At 42.9% G+C, this 14,019-nt stretch overlaps 1 protein-coding gene across 1 annotated transcript in view; it reads left to right on the top strand.

The window, feature by feature from the left end:
• The window catches only part of PTCHD1 (patched domain containing 1), a 38,746-nt gene that overhangs the window by 10,487 nt on the left and 14,240 nt on the right, over positions 1-14,019 (top strand). The window contains exon 2 of the mRNA XM_056506048.1: positions 2,360-3,020. Within this exon, the coding sequence (XP_056362023.1) occupies positions 2,360-3,020 (661 nt within the window). The remainder of the gene's footprint in view (positions 1-2,359; positions 3,021-14,019) is intronic.

A 14,019-nucleotide genomic window follows, 5' to 3' on the forward strand; every position in this document is an offset into this window, starting at 1 on the left:
GAGATCAAACATTGTGGCCACTGGCAAAGCTCAGAATATATCTCATAGCTGCTCTAAACTGCACGAGCTTGCAGCCAGCTCTGGGGCTGCTCAGCTGCCAGGATGTGCCAGGACACAGAGCTGTCTGCCTGCTTCCCTCTCTTCCCATTGCTGAGGGCTGGGATGGGCAGGTCCCCCCTTACAGCACCTGGTCCAGCCCAGCATGGTCTGGAAGCACCAGGCCACTTCTGCAGAACAAACTCCTCAGCCTGAAATGATCATTTCCAAGAGGAAAGGAGTATTTTAAATATGACATTTAGCTTCTAGCCTTTCACTAAAGATGAAGTAATAGCTGTGATAGATGAGGTTATTTTATAACCTAAATATTAAAAGAAAGTGCTTCAGATGTGGAAGGAAACAAATGCTGCAGTGAGGCAGGCTGGGTAAATAGCAACACACACTGTTTGATAAAAGTTGCATGTCAGTTTAGTTTCTTCTGCATTGTGTTGCTCCGTAGATCCTCTCTGAAGGACTTGTATTCTGAATCTAATAAAGGCAGGAAATTCTTTCTATTCCTCCTGGTTTCCCTCAGCTGTGCTTCTTTATGTGACGTCTTGTTTTATAGCTGTTGTCAGTAAAAACCATGCAGTAGCTCCCATTGCAAAAAAATTAAAATCAGATATCTGTGTTTGATCTGATAAATCAGGCCATTTTCCCCGAACTGTAGTCACTCACAATAGAATTTGTACCCCAAAACAGCAGAACATTGCAACCCCAAACTGAAAAGATGGGAAGTATTCTCCATAGAGGTTAATTTCTTTGTCATGTTCCAGCACATATTTTATTTTGTTCTGTTTTAGAAGAAAGTTTTGCATAAGACCCTAATCTGTTGCACAGACAGTTACATTTTTTCTCCCACCACAATGGAAAATTTTGCTTCTCACCATGGACAGGTATCATGGTGTCACCGTACTGTGAAAAGATTTCTTAGTTCGGTTCATTTCTCAAACTTATGTTCCTAATGTCAGTATTCAACTGGTATTTCTGTCAAAAAAATTAAAACTACTCAAAGGTGGAAAAATACACCCCCAAGCTACTAGAGAAACAAGATGAAAGTATAGAAATGTCGTAATCTTTGTCTGTATGATGGAATGGAGGCAACGTAACTAAATTTATACCCATCACAGACTGTGCAATGTAATTACAAAACAATCAGATTGAAAGTACCATAGAAATAATGGGGGGATGAGAGGGCTGCTGCAAAAAAGTCTCAAATACCACACAAAAGTCACTATGACTGTTCAGTTTCAACAGATGCAGGTTTGCCAGGATTAATAAGCATTTTTTCCATTGCCCCCAGATGAGTGTATAAACTCTACTGCTCTCCTGTACACTATCTTCTATTTTTTTAAGCTGTGTTTATCATTAGACAGAATGATACATGTTAGCAAACTCTATATTTTATTTTTGGAAAAACATTGTAACCCTAGTCTATTAGAACTATTCTCTTGCCATATTTAAAATTTCTTGTTTCTTCTACGTTGACTAAAATGGATTCAGAAAAGGTTGCAAGAGATTTTTTCAAGAAGAGATGGCAATTTTTTCTGCCTTTCTGGTGCTCAAAAATAACTGAATATTTTTGGGTTCCGACCTCAGGCATGGCAAATTTCAGAAGGATGAGAAACAAAAAGGAAGGGGCGCTAAGAGCTACTGTACCTAACAATAACCTACAAACCCTAAAGTTGGGGGCCCTCACTAATTAACAGAACCTCTCAGGGAGAGCAAGGGAAAACCAATGTCTGTCTCTGCCATTGCTTCCTGCTCTCAGACTACTGAGGATTTGATGGGGGAGAGAGGGAGGGGAAAAGAGGCCAGATTAGTTACTGCCAGATCTCTTTTCCCTGCTGTGTCTCTATAGGTAGGACATGCAGCTGTGGCCGCCAGCACATCCTGCACAGCTGGCACACCTGGCCACAGGGCTTTTCTGCCTTCTGCACCTCAGGTTGATCTCTCAGAGTAATTGGGCAGTCCTGAGCACAACAGTGTCTCTGGACATGGTTTGGCTTTATCTGGACCTGTTGAGTTTGCTTATTTAGAGAGGCCAAACAGCAGCTGCACGTGGCACATATGCATATCACATTATGCCAGAGTTACCAGCAAAAGACACAGGGGAATAATACTGCTGATTTGATGCATGTTTCTGTTTGTTGGGTTTTTTTTTGCAATGAGTGTGCTATTAATACCACAGTCACCAGAACTTTTGTTGTTGTTGCTGAGATCAAATGGAAAAGGGACGGCGGTGAGGACCTGCTGTTGTTCTGGCTGCTGCTGTGCGAGATGAACTGATGAATAACGTGTGTGATTTCTCTTTCCCTTGTAGTTGCACTCTGCAGTGACCAGGATCCAAGTTCAAAGACCTGGTTTCAATTACACGTTTGCCCATATATGTATCCTGAACAATGACAAGACATGCATAGTGGACGACATAGTGCATGTACTGGAGGAATTAAAGGCTGCTCGTTCTTCTAATCGAACTAATTTTGCAATCACTTATCCGATTACTCACTTAAAGGATGGCAGGGAAGTGTACAATGGGCACCAGCTCGGTGGGGTTACTGTGCACAGCAAGGACCGGGTGAAGTCTGCAGAAGCCATTCAGCTCACCTACTACTTGCAGGCAATCAACTCCTTGAATGACATGGTGGCAGAGAAGTGGGAATCCATTTTTTGTGACACTGTTGAACTTTTCCAGAAATCCAACAGGAAAGTCAAAATGTATCCTTTCACTTCCTCTTCGCTGAAGGAGGATTTCCAGAAGACGAGCAGGGTGTCAGAACGCTACCTGATCACAAGCTTGGTCCTTGTGGTCACCTTGGCCATTCTCTGCTGCTCCATGCAGGATTGTGTCCGCAGCAAACCCTGGCTGGGCCTGCTGGGATTGCTGACAGTGACCCTTGCCACCCTGACTGCTGCTGGGATCATCAATCTCACTGGTGGGAAATACAATTCCACCTTCCTGGGAATCCCCTTCGTCATGTTAGGTAACTATCTCCTCTCTCTCTTTTGTGTGTTTGTGCCTCCCCGATGCATTTCCAGCAAGCAGACAAGCATCACTGCATGGTTCCTGTTGTCTCATTCCTGCAGCACTGCCCCATGCCAAATCCACACTGCCTCTTTTCCTAGACTGTTTTTGTGGTGCCTGGATGTTAAAATCATGCCTGGGGCTCCAGTGTGGCACGGCACAATGCTGTGGGATGTGGAGCCTGTGCAGTAACAAGGATGTGCAAGCCATGCCTTTTGTCGAGAGGGAGCCCAGCTGCTGCTCCTCTGTGGATGTTTGATTCTGGTTTTGGAGGGAGACCTTTGCAGTGGTCCCCATGCAACACAGACAGTGTCAGCTGTGCTGGCAAATCAAAGGGCTGTCCATATTGGGCATTTAGGGAGTGCTGGCTCCTTTGGAGACCAGAGCAGGGCTGTCCTGGCTTGGCAGGTGCCTGTCTGTGGAATAAGAGTTGGTTCTGGGTTACATTTCTCCAGAAGTCCCTGTGTTGGCTGAGCAAACAGGGGGAGTTTCACAGCCCTGGGGGACTGAACTTTGACAAACCTGGTCAGGGATAGATCTGCAAGCTCCTGTGCCAGCAGAAACATCTTTTATCTCCCTGGGTTTTGTACCACCTTCACTCACTGTGGAGTATGGAGTGGTTTCAGTTTGTTTTGTTTTGTTTTCCTCGAGGGTAAGAAAGAGGAGGACAGACATGTGGTCATCTTGCTCCCATTTAAAAGCCAGAGCCCTCTCCTGCTGGCACCAGGGCATTTGTGGAAATTCTGCATATTGTACCCAAAGAGGCAGGAGGACTTCACAGGAGACAAAACGAGAGCTCTGGAGAGTTCACAGCCTCTTTGTTTGTGTTTGGTTCATAACCAGTGTGAAAGGCTTTGTGCACTGTAGGTGTTTAATATGTCCTTGTTCACGCCATTATTCATTTGTGGAGAATAATACATGCATTCATTTGATCACAGCTTCCCCAGCTGAAAATCAGTGCTCAGTAATACTTCAGGTTTCAAGTGTAAGAGTGTCTCCACTGACTTAGTCACATCATGTAGTGATATGACACGTTTTGAGCGCAGCTATTTTTATACCCAGCGCCAGGTTCCTGTGCCGTGCTGTACTGTAGTGCTGCTGCACTGTGGTATTGTTGCACTTTAATTAAAGACTATGCTTCAGTGCACCACACTACCAGTTAACATACAGAATATATTCAGTGACAAACAGAATTCAGCTACATTACATCGGCTGTCATTTTCAGATGACATCCATGAAAATTAAACTACATTGTAATCTAGAGGAAATGCAGCACAAGAAAGTCAGAGTCAAAAGAAAGGTATCTTTCTGGCCTGAGTCTCTGGTTTCTTTAGTGGGTTTTTATGCTTGTTCATGTATTATAAAATTCAATTCCTCAAACTAAGTAGGGTATATTAAGTGTAACTTTAGATGGGAAGGGATTTTCAGATGTGTTACAAGAGCAGCAGAAAAGCAGTCTAAAGTTCAGACATATGACATGAAAGTACATGGGGGAACTGACTCAAAAATATGAAATATTAGCTTTGTTTAGGGATCAAATATCTGCTCCCTGGGACAACCTTTCAGATCTTTACTAGTAGTGACAATGCTGAGACTTGAAATCCTCGAAGACTTACAGATAGCTATGAAAAGTTTCACATGTCTATTTTAGTGCCTCTTTAAGTGCCAAGCTGTATAGTCAACTCTGCTTTTCTTTTCCTTTTTTTTTTTTTTTTTTTCTGGATTTTTTTTTTTTTTTTGGTCTTGCTTGGTTGAAGTATTCCACTCTTAAAAGGGCAGCTCAGCTCCCACTGTGAACAAGTCAAGATAGAGCAGCCAACTTCCTGTAAATCTTGCCCACTCCCCCAGCTGCATACAATCTCCCAAGGGATGGGAATATCAACAGGTGAACAGAAGGCACTGACAGCATTTTGGAGTTTTTAATGAGATCTGTTTTAAACTGGAAGATACCTAGAAAGGCAAGTTGGCCTTTTTTTTTTTTTTTTTTTTTTTTTTTTTTTTTTCCTGAAGTACAGCGGAAAGATTCAGCACACTTTTTGAAATGTATTTTGTACCTAAATGTTGTTTTGCTTATAAAGGATGTTTTAAGTCAAGGCAACTGAAGGCTACAGACACCAAGAATCTCCATTAAAGCTGCTGAACTGCTTCCACTTAATTTCAGTGACCGTCAGATTAGATCATAGATTAACTGACCTTTAGAAAGCTAAAGGATTTCTGGCTAATGATGTAGCCCTGTATCTATTACTCATAATCTCAAGGCTAAAAGCAGAAATGAGATAGAAAAAAAGATTACACCGGACACATTTCAGGCACAGCCCCTTACTGGTATACATCATTAATGACGTTTCCCTGGTTTATAGCAGCTGAGGATTTTTAACTTTTCATCAGTGTTGCGGAGGCGGGGGGACACTCTCCAGACATCATTGTACTCAGGATGAGATTACATCTTTCATAACAGATAGTTTTCATCATGCACTTTGTCTCCTCCTTGGACCACTTCCCCCTGTGTTTCACTGCACAACCACTACAGCATTTGCATCATGTCTAACCTGAGTTCCCCTTTTGCAACTTAGCTGTCATCCTTATTTATCTACTGCATCTGGAAAATCATTTATTTTCTTTTTCTTTGCATATTTGCTACCATTCTCACTTGCCCAGTCTTCTTCCTTTTCATCCCAGCTTTCCTCAGTCTGTTTACCAGACTTCCAGCAGTCTTCTTACTTTTGACCATTCCACATCTTCTGTGGAGTGTGGTGTCTAAATCCAGGCACAGCATTCAGACTGAGGCTTTCAGCAGCACGTAGAGTAGGAGGATGATTTTTCACATCTTGCATATGGCACTGCTGTTCATACATCGCCATATGTCATTCATTTTTTTCTCAGCAGTATGAAATGGTTGGCATTTGGTTGGTGATACATGGTAATTCACAGATCCTTCATGTCGTTTTCTACCCTGTTTTCACAGTCATTTATTCCAAACAACATGTAAAAGTTTGCCCTTGTCCTTGCTGAATTATAGCTTGCTTATCTCACACCATTTCTCCTCAGTAAGTTTATCTGGAGACCATCACTGTCTCCAAGATGTATTAGCTGGTCAGCAATGTTTTGCAATTATCAACCTCTTCATATTTTCAAGAATTACTTTCTGAATAGGTTGTCCAGTCACAAGCCCATTCTAAAAATATAGGCAGCATGTCTAGAAAATAGTCTGATCAAAGTGCTTTGTAATACTTCTTTCATTCATCCTGTTTTCTTTGACATCCCTTATTCATCATCCATTTCCAAGAATAAACAAGCTACAGTGAAGGGTACCAGCCTCTGTAGATGTTGAATCCTCAGTTTTTGCATCAACAGGGAATTTAAAAAGTTACTAAATTACTGTAACTTACCAAATCGCAGTCTTAAGCTCAGGCTGTGTAAATGTAGGCAGGAGTATCTTTTGCTTACTCCATGTGTTAAATATGACATGCCAGTTTAAACACTTCATACTTTGGATTTAATCATGGTAGTTTGTTCTAGTTTATCCTAATTTATTTTGCTTTTTAATTAAGGCACGCTACTGTAACCCAGCTTACAACAGATGACTATGCATAGTCTGAGTATGTCACCACAGTGACGATTTTTATGGTGGGGCAGGTTTCTTTTTCTGATTTCTAACTCAATGGCAAAAACTGAAGCCAGGAGAAATGTTGCCAGAGACCCCCTTCCCCAGCAGATACTGACAGAGTGAAGGTTCCCTTTGGTGCCTGGAGGTGCAGCCATGGACTGAGGGGCTGTGGGAGAGGCAGCAGGAGGCAGGCTGGCTGCAGCCACTCATTTCTCTGGGATATCTTGTCAAGTCAAACTGAGAACTGTTCTTCTCCAGCTGTAGGTTAACACAGGTACTTCTAACCTGAAAATGAAGCCTAAAACCTGAGAAAATTAGCAGGCTCCCACCATTCGTCTGGATGCAGTTTGAATTAACATATGTCTCTCTGTTTTTTTGAAAACTGCCATCCACATCTATCAGTGTGCAAACAAGTAATTTAAGGACAAGTTTGCTGACATGTCTAGTTCTTGTGGAATACTTTGCTGAATTAAGACTGTTCATTTTTGACCATAGGAACCAAAAAAATTAATTCTACAACTAAGTTTGATTTAAAATAGCTGATTTATAATGTCAGCAGTAAAGCAGAATTAAAATTCTGATTTCCTATTGCCTTCTTCATTAAAAACTACAGATGTTTGGTCTGGCACAGATGCTAATATATCTATCATAAGTTTCCATTACACATTAAATGCTGTTCAAAAACTGCCAAACCTTTAAAAATACTGTTTTCCTCAAAAAATCACAGTGTTACCAAACAAATCATTGGACAACAACCAGCGCTGTCTGATCAAGTTTTTGGCGTGACTGTTTTTTTCCCCTTCCCAGAGGCAGAGTGGAACCTAAGCACTCGAAAGAAAATTGCAGCATAGCCTTTTGCACTGCAAGCTAGCAATGTGTTTGCTGTTTCTCCAGAAATGAGCACAGCTTACTCGGGCAGAAGTGGCTGTCTTCAGCTGCCAAGTTTGTGAAAAGCACGGGCTGTGAAGCCGCGGTGGAACGCCGGGCGCTGCCAGATATGGGCAGGGACGCGGGGCCAGCTCCAGGGCTTATATTTAGCCTCCAGTGCTGGCAGGGGAAAACCAGGTAGAAGTTATGAGAGTGGCTTGAGCTTGTAGCACACTGTAAAAGGAAATATAGCCAGCTGTGTGTGAAACTCTGCAAAAACGGGGGCAAATGAAAACCCTTCGTACAAACCCCACCGCGTCCTGCCCTGCAGCGTGCCCGCTCTGGGAAGAGAGAAAGGAAAAGCAGTCAACAGAGAGATCCAGGGAGGGAGGAGTGGGAAGGAGCAGGTGGAAATGTCAGGCAGGACCCAGGCAGGAAAGTCAGGGGGAGAAGGATACCCTTACAGGGCTGAGTCTGGCAGGAGGAAGCACAGGAAGCACTTTGGAAGGTACCTGGAGGAACCAGGGCTAATAGTGGCAACTTACAGATGGAGAGAAGTTCCAGTCACTTCCTAGAAACACTAATTTGTTGGACACACACCTTCCACCTGGCTTGCTTGGGGGAGAGCTGTGCTGGTGGAGGAGTGAGTGAAGTACCTGTACAGGGGCTTTACAGATAAAAAAAGTTGGAGCACCATAGTTGGGATCTGAGGTCAGACACAGTTGGGAAAGAAGGCTGGAAGGAAAAAGGGACCAGAAAAAGAGAGGTCAGTGTGTTTGATGATAGGAGTGAAAAGCAGATAAGGGCAAGCAAGAGGACTGCTGAAGGTTAGAGACCATGAAGGCAACAGGCAACTAAACCAAGCAGGGCAGCTGAGAAGCAGCACAGAAACCTGAGGCTGCTCAGGCCAGCACACACCAGTGCGTGGGGCTCACTGGTGCTGTGCCTCGGTGCCAGGAAGGCACCTGGCCTGGCTGCTGCTTAGTTCTCTGGAAGAACATGCTGGTAGGGAGTTGCACCTTACACCAAGTTTATACACCCAAAAAGCATTTGTTATCCTCCCTGTCAAGCATCCAAGTGTTTGCCATGTTCCATAAAGCTGAAGAGTCAACATTGGTTACATATAGAGAGTTTCAAAGAGAAAGAAGCAGCCCCCCCCCACCCCCCACAGGTCTCCCCAGTGCCCTTCAGTCCACACATCCCCAAATTTTTGACTTTGTATAGTATTTTTCCACCGATTTTCCTGCTGTCAGTTAATAAAAGTGTGAAGCTTACTGAGTCTGGTTTTCTGTTCCCCAGCTAAGCTTTCTCACTCTACCTGTCCAACTGTCCCTCTGCTGTCTTTTTATGCTGTCTTTGCAAGCATGTCCTCCTTCAGCTCAGCTGCCTGCCCCCATGTCCCTTTCTCCCATCTCATCCATCTCTTTTGCAATATCTGGCAGCCTCCTCCAGCAGGTCTCACCCATCTTCCTGCTCCAGGCCTTGGCATCTTCTTCCTAATGTCTGCACAACTCTCAGCATCTTTTGGTCTCCCTAAGCTTCCTTCATCTTTTCTGCTCTTTTTCACATTCCTGTCAGTGAGTCCCCTCTGCCATTTTGCTTGAGTTTTCTTTCTATTTCTCCCCTCTTCTCAGCCACAGTTGGGCCCATTCTCCCACCATTTTCCCTGTATTCTTCAACAACTTCCTTGGCTCTCAGATAGGTCCCCACTACACCCTGCAGTTGTATCTCAGCTGTTTCTGATTTCCCAGTGATTTCCACCATTCAGCCTTTCCTTTTTTCATACTGCCAAAGCACTCCAAGAGTGCCCTGGAAGTACACTTAGTTTTTTGTCACTCCATCTGCTCAGCTTTCCCAGTTCAACCCTGCACAGCTCAGTTACAGTCCTAAAGCACTTTGTGGTTTGTTCCTTTCATCTCTCTTCTAAGAAATGAATAAAATTATCTGGTTTTATCTCCCCTGAACAGACAGAATCCTAGGCATGTCACTTTGCTCATCATGCTTTTTCCTTCCCCCTTTTCTGTCCTCGTTCCCTCAGTCTTTTATGACATCTCTAAGCTGCCATGCATCTTCTGCAGTGCTTCAAGATCACCTGGCATTTGTGCTCCTCATGTGGAAGAGGAGTAAGAGCAGAAGTAGGTTCCCAGGCCACCCCTCCTCACTCAATGTACCAATTAGTCCTCCCAAAAGTCAGCACTTTTCACCCAAAGTGGAGCTGATTAATCACCTCCTTTACCTGCTGGTCTTCCTCACACCATCTCTCCTCCTGAAGGATCATTTCTCAATCTCCTTAAGGAACCCAGAGAAGCTACAATTGTATGGGCAGGAAATAAACCTGAAAAACAAATGGTGGCAGACTCTTTTAGACACCAGCCCTTTCCTGAGCAGTGCAAAAGCAGCAGGTAGAGCTTCAGCTGCACACATGACACAGCCAGCATAATGGCCCAGTGCTTCACCACCACAGAGCCAGTGAAACCCCTGTGCATGTCCGTGCTTCTTGGCTTCAGGAGACTGCTGGTGACTCGGATAATTCACAGTGTTTGTGGAAGAGAGGAGCTGTATCCATAGGAAGTCAGTCCAGAAAACATCTTAATATTGAAACCAAGTGCTGTACAGCCATTTCCTCTTCAATTTTGATGCTTCAGTATACATTTGTGAGAATGTATACAGGTGATGCAGCGTGTTCAATGAGCATTCATTCATTTATGCAAAGAGTAGCAGAAAGCTGTTACACTTTTACTGAATGCATTCTTTTACTGCAGGGAACTCGGTGCATGCAAGGGCGCAATGGAGGGCTTTGCCAGAGGTGTCCCAGGCAGTGCTAGAGTTCACTCACATCCTGATTTTCTTCAAGTAGTGAAATCCCTCAAGAGAAACCTTCACATATATGAGAGTACACTGGAAGTTCAGAGGTTAAAGAAAGGAATCCTTTCTCTATCTCTATATATATCTATAGGAGATGTGTGTGTATATGTACATGTGTATATATATGTATATATGTATGTGTGTGTGTTTGTGTACACTTTATGAACTGGGCTGGGGTGCTCAATGAAGACCTGGGGATCGTCAGTGGGAACTGATGTGACTTCATTTAGGTCTGGCTGTGAGAGAGATGGTGCATGTTGTGAACTTCAAACAGATGACACCCCCCTAGGGGCTTGTGTGCAGAAAGGGGACCAGTCATTCCAGTCATTTTCAGGTCATGAAACCTCTGGTGGAGAATCCAGAGGTGAATTAAATAAATTGGAATAAGGCTGGATGCTTTGTGAAAAGCCCAAGCTGAGTTCCGAACTTGTAATTTTTTTTTTTTAATCAGTAAAAATAGTTGGCTGTGCTTTAACTGAGTTTTTGCAAATTTCTGAACATTGTGTTTCACATATGGTTGATCTATATATTATGAGTAAGAGTAGTGACAAACATCACTAAAACAGGAGAATTTAAGTGTATGCCTGAGATGTTGCAGTTGTAGCTTTCTCACCAGAAAATGAGAAACCTGAAGTTTGGTAAACAAATCCATATTCCACTGGCCCATGTTCCACTGGGACAGCACTCCTAGAAGCAAATGATATTTTAGCTTGTGGCCTTAGAAATTTAAAGCAGATTTAAAACCTGTTTGCCACAAATGCACCCACTATGTCTTGCTCCATCTTCAGGAGGGTTGCTGTATGTCACTTGGCTGTTCTGTAGCACATTAACCTAGCACAGGTGATTGCAGGGGACTCTCACTTTTAAGTGCTTCTTTTACACAGCATCTGTCCAAAAATCACTTAATGATGAAAATCAGTTTTCAGTTTTGTCTGCTGATAAGAGGCATAACATATATGTGAGATGAGCCCGGGTTTCCTAACAGGGTACCTCCACATGTGACCATCTCCTCAGCTAGTGAGGCTTGAGCTGCGTGCACGGGGGGAATTCATCTTGCCAGCCACGCCTGTCATCCCTTTTCTGCCCTGGCATGGCACTCCCCCATGCTGTACAGCTCCCCTGGTGCACAGGGTGTCCTGGCTGCCCACACACCCTGCCAGCAGCAGTGCTGAGCAGCCCCTGCCCTCCTGCTCTTGTCATCCTCCACGCAGCTTTCTCCCTCTCTCTTCAAATAGCAGCTTGCACAGGGCACTCTGCTTCCTGGGGGCTTTTCTGGTGTTTCCAAGCTCAGTAGGATAAGAGGCATTCCTGGCAGGACTTTGGGGCAGGGAGACCCTTTGGAGGCCAGACAGAGCCAGGTGCTCCCTGGTGTTTGCTCCAGATGCACAGACTTGCACGTACGGCACAGGTTTGGCTCAAATGCTTTCGGCTGGGATCTGCAAATATAAATATTCCAGCAGCTAAAACCAAATTTTGCTAACACACAGCTCCTTCTGTTGCGCTGAAAGAAATACGACTTTTAACTTTTGCCAGGTCTTTTGTAAAAACAGAAGAAAGCAAGTGACACATTTAAACAGAGTTGACAGCCTGCTATTTAAGTGCCAAAACAACATTTTACTGATTTTTAAGTGGAATTAAATGTTCTCTTTATATATAAAAGTAGATTTTGAACTATAACTTAGTTTGCTTATCAAAATACAAGAGCAACTCAAGTTTTCTCTCAAATGTATCTGTATTTTTAAAATGTGTTTATATGACATTCCTTCTATCACTGTAACAAAAAACCTCAAATATTGTTTTCAAAAGTAAGAAAAGATGATACAAGAAAAATATCCAACATTCACCCAAAACCTAAATCAGTCATTTTATTTTATTGAAATTAAGGAGTCTATTCAAGATCAACCATATAAGTGCTGAATTGCTTGTATAATCATTATAATAGGAGGCTGTTAATTTAAACAGAATTTGGCATACTTTAAAAAAAATAATTTGAAATGCAATATTAAATAGTAAGATTTTTTCTTAGTAAATAGCTCTAAAATATGCATACTCCAAAAATAAAAAGGAGTGAACCATGTTACCACCATTGCTCATTAGGGATTGTGGTGAAGGCATTGTTTAATTCTACTTAATCAAAATACTTCTCATTCTCCTTGTTTCTTTCCCTCTTATATAGATAGAAAAATTACAGAGTGTTTATGTGTGTTTGTGTATGTGTATGCATTTCTTCAAAGCCAGAGATTTATATGTAGAATGATTTTCATTTCAATAGTTATATGTCATCATGGGATATATATATATGTAATATGTGATCATGGTTTTAAAATTAACTTGTGACTTGTACCATTTTCTAAAAGGTTGGCTCATTGTTGTTTGTTTGCCATGATAAAAAATAGTATTGGGGAGCTTATAGTTGGTGTTCACCATGTATCTCAAGCATTGCTGACTGTGTCCACAATTTAGGGTGAGACCAGGGGTTGATTTTGTTTAGTCTGTGCCTGCTTTGTGCAAATGTGTACTTTTTAGAGTAGGTGAGAAAGGACTGCACCTGACCAAAACAGGCGATTTCACAGGAGAGCAGAGAGCTGATTGAGTGCTCCATTTCCCAAAGCTCAGTTTAAAAATGTAGGATATTATGGCAGAAATTCATTGCCAGAAGACTGGGGTCTAAATTACTCCAGTGCAGTAGATCCATACAAGTCTTATGAGGAGCCTATTTCCATTTTGTGATTGAGAGTGCTGCACAAGACGTCAGTGGGGCTCAGCCTGGTGCTGGATTTCCAGGCACACCCCATTTTCCTGACTGTGCATTAAGCAATTTCAGTGCAGGCTTAATGGCCCAGAGAGTCTTTCAGCAGGATCTATGACTGAAAATACCATTGTGGTCTCCCAGTGTGAAGCATTTCTCAGTGTGAAGATGAGAAGACATCTTCTCTGCACGCCCCAGCCGCGCCAGCGTGTGCTGCACGGGGACACTTTCTCTTCACAGTGCATTTCTGTGGGCACAGCCACCCACAGCTGTGAAACACAGCAGATTCTGAGAGCATATTATTAAACATTTTGGTTTCTCTTATTTTGTTGCCAAGTAGATGAAGCACAAAACACAACTCTCTCTCCAGAGACTGAGGCAGATTTTTATCTGATGTGCATGCACCAAGATACTGCTGTTTTGATGCTGGTAGTAAGGTGAGGAGTACTGGGCATGCATGAGGCTTGCTGACTGGGATGGAGAGATCAGTCTGACACTTGAGGGTGAATGGCTAATAACCAAATGTAAAGCAAAACCAGAGGTTGATCAAATGGTTTCATGCCTAGACACCTAACAGACTCACCTACCTAATTTCAGTATGTTTCTCTCTTGGGAAGATCCCAAGTCAGATGTTAGTACCTGCAGCCATAATATATCTTAGATGTAAAATTTAGTAGCCTTTAAAACAATAATTGCAAATACTGAATCTACCCCACAGTGCTGTTACCATGTTTACAGGTATGTTGTACCTGTAATTTGGTTACAATGCTGACATGTGGAGTCTGTGTGACAGGAGGTCAATAAAGCACTGCAATATGTACAGCCTATGCTTACGCTGGTCCATCCCATCCCATGTTGCTTTTCATGTGT

The sequence above is a fragment of the Oenanthe melanoleuca genome, chromosome 1 (assembly GCF_029582105.1).
Source record: "Oenanthe melanoleuca isolate GR-GAL-2019-014 chromosome 1, OMel1.0, whole genome shotgun sequence".
Lineage (NCBI taxonomy): Eukaryota > Metazoa > Chordata > Aves > Passeriformes > Muscicapidae > Oenanthe > Oenanthe melanoleuca.